Genomic DNA, 19789 nt, shown 5'->3' on the forward strand with positions numbered 1-19789 from the left:
TCTGCATCTCACCTACAAGGCAATCTCGGACCCTGCCCTTCTAGAGATGTTCCATATCCTTAAGTCTAACTCCTCACACACTACCCACTGAAAAGGCCTGAACCTAAAATGTGACATTAAACAAAACCTGCTTGAGAGACAGGTTAGTTTCCCCACAGGCTGCCCAGCCTCTGGAATAGACTTCCCATACACGTGAAACAGAGCACCTCGCTGACCCTCTTCAAGCACGATCTTGGATTAGTGGATGGGAAACCACAAATTCATCCCAAGGGTTCTGCCTGTGTCCCTCATTGACAGGGATGACAGGTGCTGACTGAGGTTTATTTTTGGGGATAAACTCTTGGCTAAGCTTGGAAAGGGCCCCAGGGCCATTAGCCTAGTAACCTCCTATGATAATGTTTTTCCATACTGAACACTCCATTTGCAAATCATAAGTATATCTGCGTATCGGCCTTTACCACTGTTAGCATCTGCATATTTAATTCACTTACATTTAATCTTATCATCTTTGTTAATTAAGCGGGCTTCTTGGAGACATAATTTATTTTTTTGTCGCTCAGTATATTTCAATATCTTTGAAAAGAGACAGTGTTCCATTAACATTCAGGGAAACCATATTAGGGCAGTTTACATTCCATTTTAGGTTTACTTAATTCTCTGTATGTTCTTTCATTAAATGAATTATCTTTATTAAAGCAAGATGTCTTCGGTAAACATATATCAATACTAGAAAACAGAAATGAGATAGAAAATGAAGTAATCAGAAATTCAAATCAAATCAACATTTTCCAAAGTCTGTCAAGGATATGTTGCAATTACAATTTCCAGGGGGTTAGTTTTGCTTTATTAAATGCAGTAAATTCAATTGCTATAACAATTGATAGAACTGATTGGCCTAGTGGGGTAATGCACTATGATATAGATGACAGGGTCCCAAGTTCAAATCTTGGCAGGTATAATTATTTTCAGACACCCAAACAACCACCTCAGAACACAACACCCGCAACACATAGACCTCACAGTCAGAGTGTCAAACAGTCACAGCCCTTAAGGCCAAACACAATGCCAGACACACTAATCATTGGTGACTCCATAGTCAGACATACTGACAGACTGAGTAAGGAGAAGGTCACAGTAAGCTGAGAATCCGCCACATAAGCACTCAGGTATCTCAACAGCAGGTACAACTCAGTCATTGTCCACGGTGTAAACGACCTGAGACTTGTAGCCCAGGCAGGTATGACCCTGACCTTGAGCAGTATCCTACCTTCACCAAGAATGATGCCACAATACAGAGATAAGATGATCAGCTTTAACATTTGGCTTAAACACTGGTGTCATTCAAAGGGATCCAGTATCTGTCTGCCTGGGATGACATGCTGGACAAGCCATGCTGTCATAAGGGGAGGTTGCACCTGTCACCCTAAGGCTCAAATTCTAAACCTACCACCCTAGAACACAAAAAGGAAAAACTAAAGGTAATGCTGCTCAATGCCAGAAGTCTAAATCGAGGCCCTTCTCAGTATGGAGAACATCGATGTCTGTGCTGTGACAGAAACCTGGTTCAAGGTTCCTGAGAGCACCCCAGCTTATCAGGTTTTTACTCATAATCACATGCCCCCAAAAAAAAAATGGACAATATAAAGAGGGGAGGGGGTTCATCATATCATCAGGACACCCACACCTCAAGACTGGTGGCAACACACAATGCATCGGAGACCATCCAGGTGCAATTAACCATAGGCAAGACTGCTCTGCAAATTGTAGCATGTTACAGGCCACCTCACAAACTCAGGAACCTCACATGGCCTTCCTGAAAACACTAGAGGATAAATGTATCACCAAACACCATCATACTAGGTGACTTGATAACATACTTGATCTCATCATCACGAACATTCACTGGTGAGATCAGATCAGTCCTCATCCCAAAATAAAAAGACCACAGTAAAGAACTTCAAAGCCGACTTCACACTTCTAAAGACTAGTGTGGTCTCCTTTCAAGAATACTCAAGCCGCTGAATCACTTACATAAACAAACTCTACAACAAAGGAAGCTACTACAAAAAGGTAAGACACCCTTTGATCACTATAAGAAATCATCCAGGAAACTCCCAGATATGCTCAGAACTAGTTCAAATGATGTGATTACTGATCCTACAGACATTGCCAACATACTGGCTGACAGGTACAGTGCAACCTCCCCCCCCAAAAGAGAGATATCTATACCAAACCCCAAACATCTCCAGCAAAACACAGCATCCATGGGACCTGACCAAAGCCATTGATGAGGGAAAGGCAGTCGGTATCATTGAAAAACTCATCAGCTTAAATGTTGGGACCCAGGTTGATAGTAGTCTGTCATTCGACACCCATGTAGCTAAAGTAGTTAGGAAGACCTTCTACATTGCCCACCTTATCATGAATTGTCTCCTACTCATCACTCATCAGACCAATGATTGAGTACAATGCCCCAGAATGTATCTGACCGACACTTGCAGCAGCTGGAGAGGCCACAAAAGTTCCTCACCAAAAGGATAAAGGTCTCAAAATCTGTCCTATGCTGCCCGACTGAAAGAACTCCAGCTCTATTCAGTGACCTTTGCCTAACATACAAGGCCATGTCAAACCCAGATTTGATGAATATGCTTCACCTCAAAAAATCTAGATCCATCATGGAGGGATAATTCATCACCCAAAGACTCCTATGCTGTGGAACGGCAGAGCACCTTGCTGGCTTACCTCAGTGTCACTGCTCAACAGAGTACTAAAGGGCTAAATGCCATGAACCTATGAACTAATTACTTCTCTGGTTTAAAACATCTTTCTTACTGGGACATATGAAAAAAGTATATGTCTAACTAGTCGACTGGAAAGTCAGAAGAATCCAAAAGTTGTGCACTGTTAATGTTCATTCTTTTCTCATAAAGGCTGCTGAAAAAAAATCTATAACCCTGAAGCTGTGAAATAACTGAACACATTAGAGTATGGTTTACTATCCATCTGTCTCTTAATTTCAACCATGTGAAAAAATGGACTGACTAACAAACTTCTTTTTGTACCAGTCTGCCAACAAAAAAAAAAAAAAAAAAAAAAAAAACTTGTGGCATGGTTTCCAAACCCAATGTACAAACATACAGCTCCAGAATAGTTCTTCTTACCTTTTGTATATCCTGATGTCATTTTAAAGACCACTAACTTCTCTTCCAATTTGCTTCATACCAAATATGTCTTTTACCAGACGTCAAATCAACAAGATCTTTAATTTATCACAAATATTGCTGGTCTTTGTACCATTCTGCATACTTAAGTTTCTCAACTTCGGAGATAATTTCAGATATAACCCTTAAACCATTTCAAATTTTACAAAACTGTCACAGTGTACAGCAAGCAGCTTCCACAGCAGTTTACATCCTACATTTTTAACCAAGTGTTTCTTCAGTCTGGTTATTAATGAACATCAACACCCCATCCATGGGAAACACATCCCTTGAACTCTGGCAAAGTGAGGTGATCTCCTCACTCTAACAGCAAAGCATCTGTCATCAAGATACAGATATGGGTGACGCAAGTTCAAGACAGACTCATTTCTACAATTATAAAAGGTAATTCTCTTGGATGGCATCAAAAAGGACTTCATCCAGTTTATGGTCATTCCTAGGGGCTGTAGCCATGAAAGAACTACCTCCATGGCACCATCAGGATTTACCCATTCAGGCAAGGGGGGTACATGCAGATCCCTCTGCAAGGTTTTTAGTACTATAGTGAACACCAGAGAATAACTCTGTGCATAAGGAAACCAGAAACAGTGGCAATTGTTACTGGAAATGATGTACTCTCAGTGAAATGAAAGACTCTTGTGCGATCCATAGAAGTGAAATGTCAAGAAGACACCCATCAAATCTAGCAACACCATTCAGATAACCTTTTAATGCAGAGGTAGCAACCTCTGGAAATACACCATCTAGAACTGATGTACAGGTGTGCTTACGAAACTACAAAAAGGTGGGAGCAAAATTCCTGTCTATGCTCTGAGTGAGAGGCAGCCTTGTCAGCAGTGAATATATGCCTTTACAATAATTTTGTAGACACTTTCTTCTCAGTGGAGCTCCTTCTGGAGGAAACATCACTCTTAAGTGGTAGAGCATGACCATAACTAGAACCCTCCATAGAGGACAGAACCAGACTACAAGTCAGAACTCCAGTGGTGAGTGGCTTAGCCAGCACCAGACATGGCAAGACCGTGCAATACTCAACGCATTCCTTATTTTGCAAGGAGGCTTCTCCTTGCCTGGGCCTGGAAGAGGAATAAGGAAATTGGTGCAAGGTTTTCAAAAAAGGTCCATTTGCAGTAGTGAGGTCCTGCTTCACCTTCAAGATGCAGTTTATCAACTTTTGGACTACACCTCCTCCATCCCATGAAATGGGTTTGCAGGACACGGAACAGAGAGTCTAAGCTGTTAACTTCAAGAACACAGCCCGAGCCTCCACAAATGAAGGTTGCATTTCTATCTACAGCATCAATTCAAGCAAAACTGTGGCAGCTACAATGAAGTCCAGTTTTAAAGCTAAAGATAGGGTCTTAACTATTTCTTACTTGAGTCCAGAATAAGCGAGGAATGAAAACTTTTCTACTGTGTGTTATACTACGGAGGATGACTCCACAAAGTTAGACAGGGGTAGTTGAGATCCTTAATACCCATCATGGTAGAGGAAGCACTATAGGCAATGCATTCATTTTAGGTCATCATCATCATCATCATTTCTGGCCCCTTTTGAAGAGAGTTTATTCTTTTTCTGTACACATTTTCATTTCTTCGTTGATGTCCCATAAAGGGAAGAACAAGAGAAAAGAAGTTGCTTCATTTCATTCTGTCTGTGGATATATACAAAAAAGCACAACAGCAAGGTTTTCCAAAACAGCAGGACAGGACAAACTCTGCACCACAAATGGACTAAAAGGCCACACTGGGGTTATCAGTAGGTAATGACTCAGAGTCTTCAATGAAATGGATTCTACTACGATGATACTGGCAATGAAAGGCAATCTGTAGTAAAAACCTCCCAATCTCATAAGCCCTCCTGACAGAGGATTCTTCCCTACATGTTAAGATACCATACCACATCCATACTGCAACTTCAGTGAGGTAGATTAGAAACGGTGTGACATGTAGGAATGACAGCCTTCATCTCCATAACATTTATTTTTAGCTCTGCCTCCATCTATCACTGTCCCACCTACTTCTCGTGGTATCTGGTATATAAACCAAAAGGCCTTCCTCTCCATTAGCTGCCAGATGGTGTTTAGTGCGTCTGTGCACCATCCAGGCAGTTCCCATGAATCCCATATCTGGCACTTGTGCAGCCTATAACAGCGTTTCATGGGTACTTTCCACAGAGTAGTTGGCAGATGCACACCCTGCCAACCCAGAGGCCAAGCAGGTCCATTCCAAGTGGTGCTGGTTGTTCTATGTTGCCTACCTTAACCTGGCCAAAGCATTTGACACAATACCCCCACACTCAAGCACTGTTGACAAATTCAAGAGGTTAGGTACGGATGCGTAATGTCACCTGGTGGATAGCCAACTGGCTCACAAACGGGACCCAGGAAGTTACAACTGGGGACTCCACCTCTACAAAGAGGCCAATCACAAGTGGAGTCCCTCTGAAGTCAAGAGAAATGTCAACATGCGAGAGATGCAACTATACGGCCAAACTGGAGGCTGAGCTCTCTCAACATAGGACTGGCATGACCAGACAGGAGGAGAAGGTAACCACACACACTATAGACCCAGTCTCACATAATACCATCACAACCTCAAATCATACACATAAACACACAAAGACATACAGGCTCTGAAAATCTACCAAAACAGCAGAGGCCACCAAAGCAGAAACCCAAACAACTACCACCTCAGAACACAACACCTGCAACACATAGACCACACAGTCAGAGTGTCAAGCAGTCACAGCCCTTAAGGCCAAACACAATGCCAGACACACTAGTCATTGGTGACTCCATAGTCAGACACACTGACGCCCCGCCACCAGACTGAGTAAGGAGAAGGTCACAGTAAGCTGTCTGTCGGTGCTAGAACCACATAACGCATGCACTCAGGTCTCTCAACAGCAGGTACAACGACTCAGTCATTGTCCACGCTGGTGTTAACGACCTGAGGCATCTCCTTGGACTACATGAAAAGAGACATAGAGGAGCTCTCTGATTATGGCAGGTATGACCCTGACCTTGAGCAGTATCCTACCTTCACCAAGAATGATGCCACAATACAGAGATAAGATGATCAGCTTTAACAATTGGCTTAAACTCTGGTGTCATTCAAAGGAGATCCAATGTCTGTCTGCCTGGGATGACATGCTGGACAAGCCAGCACTTGTCACCCTGGGATTCGGATTTTGGCAAAGGCTCTTGCCACCCCATAGTGCCTTTTTAGGCAAGGCTCAAATTCTAAACCTACCACCCTAGAACAAAACAAAGAAAAAAAACTAAGGGTAATGTTGCTCAATGCCAGAAGTCTCAACCTCAAGATGCCCTTCTCAGTATGGAGAACATCGATGTCTGTGCTGTGACAGAAACCTGGTTCAAGGCTCCTGAGAGCACCCCAGCACTATCAGGTTTTACCTCATATCATGCATTCCGGCCCCAAAACCTGGACAATACCAAGAAAGGAGGAGGAGGGGTATCCATATTCATCAAGGACACCCACACCTCAAGATTGGTGGCATCGATGCATCAGAAACCATCCAGGTGCAATTAACCATAGGCAAGACTGCTCTGCAATTTGTAGCATGTTACAGGCCACAAACTCAGGAATCTCATATGGCCTTCCTGAAAACACTGGAGGGATAAATGTATAACACCATCATACTAGGTGACTTCAACTACCCTAATATAGACTGGGAACACTACTCAAGCCCAAACACTCTAGCCCAAAAGTTCCTGGAATTCATAAACTCAACTGCCATGGAACAACTAGTCACCATCCCCACAAGAGGAGAAAACATACTTGATCTCATCATCACGAACATGGGAGCACAATGTTCCCTCACTGGTGAGATCTGATCACAAACTAATCTGAGGTCCTCATCCGAATGAAAAGACCACAGTAAAGAATCACACTTCTAAAGACTAGTGTGGTCTCCTTTAGTTAACATTACTCAAACCGCTGAATCACTTACAAATGCCTTCTACCAGCACCTGCAGGGCTGCATGGATCAGGCAATCCCAAGCAAAACAAAGACTCTTTGTACCAAAGGCAAGCGCCCAGTCTGGTGGACCCCAGCCATAAACAAACTCTACAACAAAAGGAGAAAGCTACTACAAGATAGAGCAAAATCCTTAAAAGGTAAGACACCTGATCACTATAAGTAAAAAGCTAAGAGCTCTCATAAAATCATCCAAAGCTAATTTTGAGAAAAAATAGCTAAGGACTCTAAAGACAACCATAAGGCATTCTTTAGCTATGTCAGAAACCTAGGAGGAAACTCCCAGATATGCTCAGAATTAGTTCAAAATGATGTGAAGATTACTGATCCTACAGACATTGCCAACATACTGGCTGAAAGGTTCAGTGCAAACTAAAGGAGAGATATCTATACCAAATGATTGTAGCCCCCCAAACATCTCCAACGCCCAGGTGAGAATTGCTCTCTCCAAGGCAAAGAACACAGCATCCATGGGACCTGATGGTGTCCCCGGCTGTGTGCTCCATGAACTCGAATTAAACCCACAGTTAGGACAGCTGTTTAATCTAAAGTCTCACCTCCGGATCTGTGGTCCCACTCCACAAAGGCAGTGCCTCCACAGACCCTGGAAATTACCGTCCCATTAGCTTGACAAGTCTTATCTGCAAAGCCATGGAGAGGATCATAATGGATCTCATAAATAAAGACATAGGGAACTTGCAGACTTTGGATCCAACCCAGTTTGGCTTTGTCAAAGGCAGATCATGCCTTCTAAACTTGGTTGACTTTTTCGAAACAGTCACCAAGGCCATTGACGAGGGAAAGGCAGTCCATACAGCCTACCTAGACCTTTTGATACAATACCTCACTCGGGTATCATTGAAAAACTCATCAACTTAAATGTAAACCCATACATTACAAGATGGGTTGCAAACTGGCTGAGTGACAGAACCCACAGGGTCAGAGTTGCTGGCGCCATGTCAGACTCAAAGCCTGTCACAAGTGGTGTCCCACAGGGCTCAGTCCTGGGCCCACTCTTGTTTGGCATCTACTTTTCTGAAGTACAAGCAAACACAGGAGGGTTATGGCTGACAAAGTTTGCAGATGACTGCAAACTGGGCGCTGTAGTTGAAAACACATCCGACACAGATATCCTTCAGAAGGGTCTCACAGAAACGGATAACTGGTGCCAGAGCCATGGCCTAAAGTTAAATGCCAAGAAATGCATAGTCATAAAAAAAAAAATAAGGTTACCCCTAGCTACCATACAGGTGGCAATCCCCTGAACACAGAAGAAGTTATTAGGGACCTGGGAACCCAGGTTGACAGTAGCCTTTCATTAGACACTCATATTGCTAAAGTAGTTAGGAAGACCTTCTACATTGCCCACCTTATCATGAAGGGATTCACATCTAGATCAAGGGAAGTCATAGTCTCCCTATACTCATCACTCATCAGACCAATGATCGAGTACAATGCCCCATTCGGAATGTATCTGACCCGACATTTGCAGCAGCTGGAGAGGCCACAAAAGTTCCTCACCAAAAGGATAAAGGGTCTCAAAAATCTGTCTTATGCTGCCCAACTGAAAGAACTCCAGTTATATTCAGTTGCTTACCGCTTGCTCAGAGGTGACCTATGCCTGACATACAAGGCCATGTCAAACCCAGATTTGATGAACATGCTTCATCTCAAAAATCAAGATCCCTCAGAGCCACAAGGGCGGAGACTTAAACCTGTTATTAATAGGACGTGCTGGAGGGATAGATTCATCACCCAAAGACTCTATGCTGTGGAACAAAATCCCGGTTTATGTGAGGCAGAGCACCTCGCTGGCCTTGTTCAAGAGGAATCTTGACCAATGGATGGGAGATCGCAGATACACCCCAGGGGTTACCTCAGTGTCACTGCTCGACAGAGGCACAGCAAAATAATGGGCATAGTTTCTCCAAACTAAAGCCACAAAACTATGGGCTAGGCTTATAAATGCCCTCGGGCAGATAGCCTAGTATGAACCTATGAACCTATGAACCTAATGGTGTCTGGCTTACTAAATTTGCAGATGATTGCAGATTAGGAGCGGTCACTGAATCCCACAGTAACACAAATGTTTTCCGGGAAGGGATTACGCAGACAAACAACTGGTGTCAGAGCCAAGGACAAACTAAATGCCAAGAAATGCATAATAGTATCCTTCGGGATGTCATCTGCCCCCTGGTAACTATCATATTGACAACACACCCTTTAGAGTTGACCCAGTAGTCAGGGACTTAGGGATACACACACACACACACACACACACACACACACACACACACACACACACACAGTGCTCTAGCCTTTGACCATCACGTGTCTACAGTAGTGAGGATATCCTTCTATGTTGTGCAACTTATAAACAAAGGTAAGCCATCCAAGTCCAATGAAGTCATTGTTCCACTGTATTCATCAGATTATTGAATAAAATGCCCCCTTTGGTATGTACCTAACCAGGCACATCCAACAATTGGAATTTCCACATAGGTTCCTCACTAAAGAATACAGGAAGTAAATAAATGTCCTATGCAGACTGCCTCAAGGCCCCATCCCTGTATTCAGTCTCCTACAGGCTTTTGATGGGAGATCTATGCCTAGCATACAGGGCTTTGTCAGACCCCACTCTGGTGGACCTCCTGCATATCCATAAAACAAGCAGTACTAGAATTACCCATTCTAAACACTTAAACCTTGCCTGCGGTATACACAGGACCTGCTATACAGACAGGTACACATCTCAGAGACTACCCAGTCTCTGGAACAGGCTCCCAAATCCATGTGAAGCAGAGTTCCTCCATAAACCAATCAAGTGCAACTGGATGGGAAACAGGAAATTCTTCCCAAGTTTGGCACCCATGTCTCTAATGGACAAAGGTAACCTGTAAAGGGTTAATATGCCAGGCCCCTGCTTGTAAAGGTTTCATCTCCGAAGCCCCTGCTTACTCTTATCAAGGATATCAGAACTTGTCAGATATTTGGGATGCATGGCTAGGCTCTAAAAGGCCCTTGTGCTCGTTAGCCCAGTAAACACCTACAAACATTAAGTGCTTAATCTAAATCAAGTTTTGATTCTCTTAACTACTTGTCCCTTACCAGATTATTTCAATACCAACATTTTCTATTTCAATGTCATAATCTTCTCTAATCAGCAAATGGATCATATCACACTATTTAGTCTTTTGCTATTTTCTTCAGCTGTAGTTGCTTGAACACCTTGGATCCTTGTTAAAATACCTAACAAAATACCATTGTTTTTACTTGGCTTACAGCAAGCTTTGCATTTCCCTCTTAAAACCGCTATTTTTCTCTCCTGTCCTCTTCTCTGAGGTTAACAGAGTTAAGTCCCTTGATGGCTTCCTCCCTGTCACATGCAGGAAGGCTGCAGACTGAACTTCCTCTGTCTTATTTGCAAGTCCTACACTTAGGAAAATACTGCTCAAACTCCTGGATTCAAAACTATCAAATTTCTAACAAGTTACCATAAAGCTTGACAGATGGTGGTAGATCTAATTAATTCATCTCGAGAAAAAAAAGAAGTTTCTTTTAATGCAAAAAGTGAAATAAACTGATTTTGGAAAAGATATGACATTTTAACAGCAAAATATTAAGCTGAACATCACAGGTGAAAACCATTATGTTGATTCCTCAGACTATGCTACAGCATATGGCTGTGATACTATTATGATAGCTCAAAAGTGGAAAATGTGTTTTTTACTCCTAACATCATTTTATTTATTTATTTGCTTGTTTAATTTTTATATATATATATATATATATATATATATATATATATATATATATATATATATATATATATATATATAAATTTTTTTTTTTTTTTTACCAGGTAGGCAAACTGGTCTATAGATGCTTTTCAGTTACAGCCAGGGTAGAATACAATACAAAAGAAAACAAGTGTAAACATCTATGTCAGTTGGAAAGCATACATATAAAGTGACAATTAGAAAGCATACAACAATAAAATTGCTGAGGGAGTACAGACAGAAGGTATTTTACAGGTCAATGGAGGAATTTCTGTGTAGTATGTACATTATATACAACATGCATAAAATAATACAGTAAAAATACAATAAGCTAAATAATTATGGAACGTATATGTGTGTGTGTTTAAAAGGTCTGTCCAACTGGCAAGTAATGAGGAATTACTCAGGCTTAATGCTGACTCTTTAGAATCTTTAATACCTACACAATGACCAATACATGACATGCATGGTGCAGCTGTGTAAGATGAACTTACTATAGCAGTAGAAGTTTAAATGATCAATGCTGCTGTAGCCTTAGTTATATGGGTTATATCCTACCAAGGATGTAAGAGCCAGCTAGCTTCCAAAGCTTCAGAGCACCAAACTGTCAATCATCTCAAGCTGAGTTGCCTAAAGGTTTGGGTAAGAAGCCATTCAGAGCTTCTCTGTCAGTAGACAGAGGGAGGCAGAGTTCTGAAAGGACAAGGCTAGGAATAACAAAAAGTAAGTGTCCACACCCTGGCATAAAAACACACCAACAAAACAAGGGGGATGGAGGGAGGGATTGGCAACTGCCATAGTGATTAGAACATCTATGTTATGGTAAGTTCATCTTGCACAACTGTACTAGGTTCTTCATACTGATAACTGTGGCAGTAGCCTTCGCTATTATCAGTAGATTACCATAGCTAACTATATTTAGAAGGTGGAAGGTGTCAGGTCAAGAAACCCCTGGAGAATGTTTGTAGCAAAGCATAATCTAGACCTAGTGAGGAAATCCAGCTTACAGTGCTCTGTAAAAGTATGTACAGAGGACAAAGTAGCGGCTTCTAGAATACTTCTATGGCTTTTTGGAAAGGGTTGGATTCTAGAAGAAGCCAAAGTTCTTGCAGCATGGACCTTGACCCTGCCTGGAATAGATTTGTCATGGTGAGTACAACAAAAGTAATGCCTTAGACAACCATCTGAAAATAGTTTGTTTTGACACTGTCTATGCCTTCTTTTTACCTTCACAAGAAATGAACATCTGATCCAATGATCTGAAAGACTTAGTTCCATCAAGTTAGTACCCAAGTTGTCTATGGATATCCAAGGTATGGAGTATCCCTCCTCCCTCATTTTTAGGTTGACAGAAAACAGGGAGATGTATAGTTTGACTTAAAGTAAACTCAGATACCACTTTAAGTATAAAAGGATTAGTTCCCATAGAAACCCTGTCCTTGTGGAAAATGAGGTATGCCTGACTCATCTTAAGAGCTTGCAAATCAGATACCCTTCTTGCAGAGGTCAGAGCAATTATAAAACTGTTTTTCCATGTTAAGAACCTCAAGTCAGCCAGATTAGCTGGTTCAAATGGAGCAAGTAGTTTCTCCATCACAAATTAAAATCTCAAGGAGGGGCCACCGGCTTACTTGTAGGCCTGTTATGCAAAACCCCTTTCAAGAACATTTAGACATGCAACTGACTTGAAAGGGGAGGATCCAGGGGCAGACATGTTGAAAAGGCTGATAAATGAACCTTCACAGAGGAAGAAAGGATAGTAATTCACACAAAATATTGTAAAACCAAAGAACTAGCCCTAAATGGGTGCTAGTTATGTTGATGGTACCAACTAGAAAACCTTTTCCATTTGCTAATACAAGATTTCCTAGCAGAAGGCTTTCTTGTCTCCTTTAGTGAATGCTGCACATCCTCAGAAAACAGGTGCCTAAAAGTAATTAAGACCATATCATCTAGGCAGTCAGCTAAAGATAACTGATGTTGAGATATATCAAACAACTCTGTTCTTGCGTGAATAGATCCATTCTATGAGGAAGCTTCTGATGGCTGCCCTTGGCCATTTGCAAAAGGGAGAACCGTGGCTGTATGGGCCAGAAGTGAGTCACCACAATGATCTTGAGGGATTCCTTCTGAATCTTCAGAAATACCCTGGATGTTAATGGAAAGGCATACAGAAACATTCCTGTCCAAGGAAAAGAAAAGGACTCTATCTTCCAAGGCCTTCTTGCATGGAGTCCTGAAATGTAATTTTGCCAGTTGATTGTTCAGACAGGAGGCAAAGAGGTCTGCTTGAGGAACTCCTGACAGATGATCAAACTGTGTAAGACCATCGGATCTAGTTTACATTTGTGAGGGCCTGCCCTGGTCCCGCTCAGTTTGTTGGCTACACAATTTTGCTCTGAAGGAATGGAGGTTGCCTGCACACACAGATTGTGCTGTGAAGATGCATCTAACGTGGCTAGTCTGCAAAGCGTGTATGACCTGGTTCCCCTTGCTTGTTGATGTACCACATCACTGTGGTGTTGTCTGTAACCAGTTGAAGAGGTTCTGGGGACCAAAGATGGTTCACAGAATTGATTGCCTTGATCAGGGCAAAAATCTCCTCAATATTTATGTGCTTGCATCGGTCTTTGGTGTCCCACACCCCCCTGCACTTTTACCTCTCCCGAAACTGTTCTCCAAGAAAAGTCTGAACTATCTGAGGTGACGGACTGCTTTGGAGCAGGGATGGACAGGAGAAGACCGTTATTTTAAGAATATCTGTTCTCTACATCAACAGACTTCTCTTCTGATAAATACCAGTACTTGGATCTGAAAAAGATAATGGGTGTTGGTGCTGGGACCAAAGAGATTTCAGATACCACTGTATCTTTCACATGTGGAGTCTTGCCAGGATTATCATGAAAAATCATGAGACCCAAAATCCTGAGATATTCCCATGCAGTGACTGAAGTCAGAGTGGAAAACCTTAGAAATGGATGTAAATAAAGATCTATTTTTTTTCCAGTGGAAGAAAAGCTCTTTGAACTGAAGTGTCTAGCTGACATCCCAGGAATAGAATATTGTGTGAGGGAGTCAAGAAAGACTTCTGAATATTCTCTTGGAATCCCACATTGGGCACAAGCTCTCTGAGAGAGAAATTCCTGACCATTTGAAAAAGATAAGTAAGTCAGCTAAATACAGAAAAATGTGGATACCAGTATCCTGCATTGAGCTATATGACCTAGACCCTTTGTGAACATTCTTGGGGAAGTGGGTAGCCCAAAGGGTAAGGCATAGAACTGATAATGTGATCCAGGCACACAAAAACATTAAGAAATGCCTGAAGGAATGTGAAGAGCATCTTTTAAGTCTAGCGTTGCCAGTAAACTTGAAAGAGGAAAAGAGGCAACCGGTTGTGAAGGGACATCATTTTGAATTTGTATATCATCACAAATAAGTTTAGGAAAGAATGATCCAGAACTGGTCTCCAAGAATTTTCTTTCTCTGGAGCTAAGAACATCTTTGAATAAAACCCCTTCCCCACTTGGGAAGAAGGAATTGGTTCTACCAATCCATGGGACAGCATCTGATGAAGAGGTATTAAGAAAACAGTCTGATCTGCAAGGTGAGGAATGACCCCCTGGAAAGATTTCTTCCCACTGCCATGTGTAACACTGACAAATGATTTTCAGAACTCATTAGTCAGAAACTATCTGGCACCAAAGAGAAAAAAAAAACAGAGATTCAGACTTTCTGGAAGAGCAAGAGGGCCAGGGTGGTGGGAGGTCACAAGGTCTCCTGAACAGTCATTCCGACCTGAAGTGTTCTTGGTTTTGGGATATTTCAGACTTCTTTTTGGAACCTTTTTGCAACTTCTTAAAATGTCTGTGTACCTGAAGTGACTGTTTATTCCATTTTTTGCCAAACTGGGTAAGGAGAAAAAATCCTTTGGACAATATGGAAAAGGAGGGCTGAATAATCTTTCCCTGGATCAGATTCTCTTTTCATCACACTTTTTGAACACCTCTGCAGGGAGGGGGGATAGGGGAGCTAAATACTAAACCTCTATCCAAGGAAGAATTTAAAAATCTCATTTTTATCATTTAGAAGGTTCTGAGAATGCAGCTAAGCAAACCTCCTTAAAACCTTACCGATGGCCATAGTCCTGTAAGTATATTAGAGTCATACACACTGCAAACAAAAAAAAAATCAAACCAGAAGTGGATAAAAATCAGGCAGCAACTGAATGTGCTAAAAATCAAAAGAAAGAATACAAGGTGAAGGATCAGATGAGAAGGCAAGAAATGTGGAAAAAACAAATATAGTTGCAAGTATAGAAAACGTCTGGAAGAGCCTCATGTTGATCAAGAACAAACACAGGAATGGTTAAGGAGAGGTGAATTTACATCAAGAAATGAAAGGTTAATATTGGCAGTCCAAGACAGTAAACCAGCGTGTACGTAGCCCACTAAGTCCATTGAACATGTGCGGAGAAACATATGTAGGTTTTGTGGAACCGAATGGGAAACAGTCATACACTTTACTGCTGGTTGCGACTCTAACGGCAGAGGGACTGTATACTGAAAGGCATAAAAATGTGGCGAGATTGTGCAAACATTATAGTATCGAAGTGGCTGAAAATCACTGGAAACATGAGACACAGAGAATCATAGAAAATGATGAAGTTTACATCACATGGGATCACTCAATACCAACAGTCCAAAAGATAGATGCTAGAAAACCGGATATAGTGGTCCAAGGAAAGAAGACAAAAGTAGCATTGATCATTGAAATCGTCCCACCTAGTGACTACAGTGTCTTGTATACAGAGAGACACAAAGTCATAAAATACCTCGATCTGCAGGCAGAAACGAGAGCCATGTGGAAGAAAGATACCCAGACAGTTCCAATAGTAGTAGGAGCAACTGGTCTTATAAAAAAGAATTTACAATCGTATTTAGATATGTTACCAATTCATGTAACACCGTATGAATTGCAGAAGGAGTCATTACTGGGCACATTGCGGGTGCTGCGAAGAGCACTTCTGGCTAACAGAGTGAAACAATACTAATTTCATGAACTTTAATCGTACTTTGACTTAGGAATGGGGTCCATTCCCGTCATGGTATTAGAAACCCAAAAGACTTGGAGAAATTAAAAGAGCAAACAATGACTAGTGACTTGTGCAATAGAATAAACTAAGTTATTTAAAATAGACTTTTCTTCACAAGACGAAACTATAGATAAACATTCCTCATACTTTCACAACATCTCAGAATAAACTTTAAACATATCAGCCTGAATTCTGAAATTCAATGTTCCAGAACTATGCAATTTTTTCTCCACACCTATCAGTAATTTTCACATCCTTACAACTTTTCCATCCTATAAGAGTAGGATTGGAATTCACTAGGGCTTAACAGCAGAGGAGTCAATTATGGCTATAGCTGCTGGGTCAGCTTTGGGAACAGCATATAAAAATTTAAAAGACTGAGGAACTTTAAACATCATGACTGCCATTTTAGGGACAGCTGGCTGACTATCAGGAAACCTGCAGGGAGCAAGACATAAATCAGGACAGGAGGAATGAGTACAGGTTATAAAAAATTCTTCTGTAACAACTCATAATGTATATATATTTTTTTTAGGGGACAGAGAAACTTCCATGTTCTCCCACTGAAAACAATGGGACATTCGAGGAAGAGTCTCAGAGAAAGCAAAACCTCCCCAGGAAGAATCAGAAAGAGAACTTTCCTCTCAGTCTGAATCAGATCTGAGGACAAAACCCTGAACCAGTCCCTTATCTTCCTGTTCAAATTCAGAACATTGAATCTCTTCAGGAAAGAAGTCATCCCTCCTTCCTTCACCAGAAACTACTCTACAAGAAGGATTAATAGCCTAAATCAAACCCTGAGCCAGTCTCAAACTATTCCTATCCAAGGAAATTTGAGAATTACACACATGCTTGGTTTTCAGTTTCTTTTTGACTGGAAAAATGAGTCAACCATTTTACTAATGGCAGCCTCTGCTTTCCCAGGGATGGGCACAGCATTCTGACACAGCAGAGAAACCTTTCCTGTTCCTTCTCCTAGGACTGAAAAGTGCGGTTCTTCCTTGTCCACTGAGGAGACCTCAATAGCTGCAGAGGACATGGCTAACCCCAGTCCATAGCGGCTGTAAGTGCTACACCACAGGGATGCATGGTACAAGATGAGTGGTCTGAGGTACAACAAATGGCCACAGCAGTCACCCACCTGTAGCTGAAGGAAACTGCTAGCCTGCTGTGGTCTCAAAGGTTGTTTGATTAACCATTTATTTTTGTGGCTGGAAGAAGGACCAACTGTGGGAGTTACAAAAAAAAGAATTAACAGAATAAAACTCAGTAAAAAGCACTTTCAAACACTATGACAGTCCCGCAACCTTGAAATAATTTCTCCACAGAAAACATAAAATAATTTCTCCACAGAAAACATAAAATAATAATACTGACAAACAATGAGTGCTCCGTTTAAAAGTACATTACAGTCTCTAGACAATGCATTAAAACACAACACTTCTAGCTTTAAAATTAAAACTCAACAGTAAAAAAATAAGAAAATGGAAGTTTATTTTTTTCCACTAAAGGGAACTTTTCTGCCCAACTACAGAAAGCACAAGCTGACGGTTGAAACTCAAAAGCCTCAAAAGGAGTGTACTCTTCGGTGGCAGTAAAGCTCTAGAAGGCTTTGTGCCCAAACTTGTCATTTAGTCAGCTCAGCTCAACCTGCTTAACAGCTTGGGTGCATGGAAGGTGCCCTGAAGCTTTGGAAGCTGGCTGACTTTTGCATCCCTAGAAGGATACAACCCATATAGCTAAGGCTCCTGCAGCAGTGATCAATATTAAGAACCTATCCCTTTACTGTTACCCCTCCCAATTAAATCTATAAACATCTATACAGTGCAGTAACTACCTGCCTTGTAGTTGACGTTTTGCAATATTTCTACAAAACACTTTAATGACAATTACCATTGTGTTCTTCTGACTTTTGCTTTCTTGATTGTATTACTTGTATTGAAAAAGAAATGCTTCGAGATGCCACTAAAAGAGGTGTTATCAAGCTAAGTCTCTGCACAAGTTCTACAACAAAACATATATAAAAATAACCATACGAGGCTAATGTGGAAAAGCAGTGCCAGCCTATGTTTATACAAAACATTATGTGGAAATACTTAAACGTTTAAAATGTTAGCAAGAGAATTTTTGAGAACTAATAATACTATTAATCCCAATATACAACAGAAAGAAGAAATGTTATTTCATACGCATATAAAACAATGATAACCTTAATTCATTTAAGTACGTCTCTAACATTTTTATAAAATAGTTACTATATTTTAATTTTGCATTTAGATAAAAATTATTGCATTAAAAGGTGTTTAAATGTTAATAACAATAATGATAATATCTATTTGTTAACCAGGTATTTCCACTGGACACACACTCTTCAAAAGGTGACCTGGGAACAATGTCTGGTTAATTCACTTGCTCAAGGTCACACAGTAGGCAAATGAGAGCTGAGAGACTCAAACCCTCTACCACAGAACTACATCTTGCAACTCTAACCTCTGTAACAACTGTATAATTATTATTTGTGAAACTGAACTATTTCAAATCATACTTTAAAGAATGATTCATGAAATGTTACTGTGTTGTCTAGGTTATACTATAATACAACCGATTAAAACACTTACCTGACTCTCCTACCAATAATGTGTGCATTGTATGTTCCATTACAGCTCGAGCAACACCAATGGCATTTTTAATTCGTCTTAAGTCTGCAACAGCTCCAACTTCCATAGTGTCGCTAAAATCAGATAAGGAGAAAAAGTAAAGCAGACCTGCTAGGATGTGGCTATATAGCAGTTCAATGTACACACATTAATTAAAATGTTCTACCTACATAAAGTTATTTCTAGTTAACATAGCAGAACGTTACCAACTCCTGCTGTTGTAATTGCCCATGAATGCAGTGCATGCTAATATGGTCTTGTAATGTAGTGGGAGGTTTCACTTTACTGACTTACTTCACTGAGCACAACATACAGATGAAATGCAAATGAACAGCGTATGCTATAATAAATAATGAGCATTAACTTGTTCATTAATCAAGCAGACTGCACTTCCTATTTCTACTCACTGCAGCCGTAAGCACTGGTACATGCTATGCATCATCATTCTCTATGCAAAAACTTTCTAAAAGTGGACAGGAACAGGATACTAGCTAATGAGCAGACCGCTGTCCTCATGTATACCCATAGCAGCCATGTTAAGTCAAATCCCTTCCAGAACAGCCCTATTACACAGGGTCAGAATGGTGCAAAATGAAGGCAGTCAAAGTTGTCAGAATATTCTAAATCTTCCATTCTGAAGCATTAATAGCCTCTTCTCTGCCCCAACCTCACAGTCCATCTTCCTCTAACACTTTCTCCTTACAACCTGTGCCCATCTCCTTTATCAAATCCCAAATGAAAAAACCCAAACTCTGCTCACCCTCTGTTGATAATCTAACTTCCCACTTCCTTAAAATTGCAGCCAGCCCTATTGTCTACCCTGTTTCTATCCTTATTAAATCACTTTGTCACCGAGGCTCTCATCCCAACATATGAAAATGCTTTTACACAATCCCACTCCACAAGGGAGGCAACTCCACTGACCCCTCAGACTATCGTCCCATAGCTATACTATCCCCACTTTCCAAGATACTTGAGAAATGCATTCACTCCCAGCTACTCTAATACTTGCTTGAAAATAATCTCCTAACTCC

General features: G+C 41.1%; 1 protein-coding gene across 1 annotated transcript in view; it reads right to left on the reverse strand.

Annotated features, from left to right (window-relative positions):
* AGA (aspartylglucosaminidase) overlaps positions 1-19789 on the reverse strand; it is a 293146-nt gene that overhangs the window by 247155 nt on the left and 26202 nt on the right. Inside the window, exon 3 of the mRNA XM_044062526.1 lies at positions 18717-18829. Within this exon, the coding sequence (XP_043918461.1) occupies positions 18717-18829 (113 nt within the window). The remainder of the gene's footprint in view (positions 1-18716; positions 18830-19789) is intronic.

Source organism: Protopterus annectens, chromosome 2.part1, assembly GCF_019279795.1.
Source record: "Protopterus annectens isolate FY-2018-M chromosome 2.part1, PAN1.0, whole genome shotgun sequence".
Taxonomy (NCBI): Eukaryota; Metazoa; Chordata; order Ceratodontiformes; family Protopteridae; genus Protopterus; species Protopterus annectens.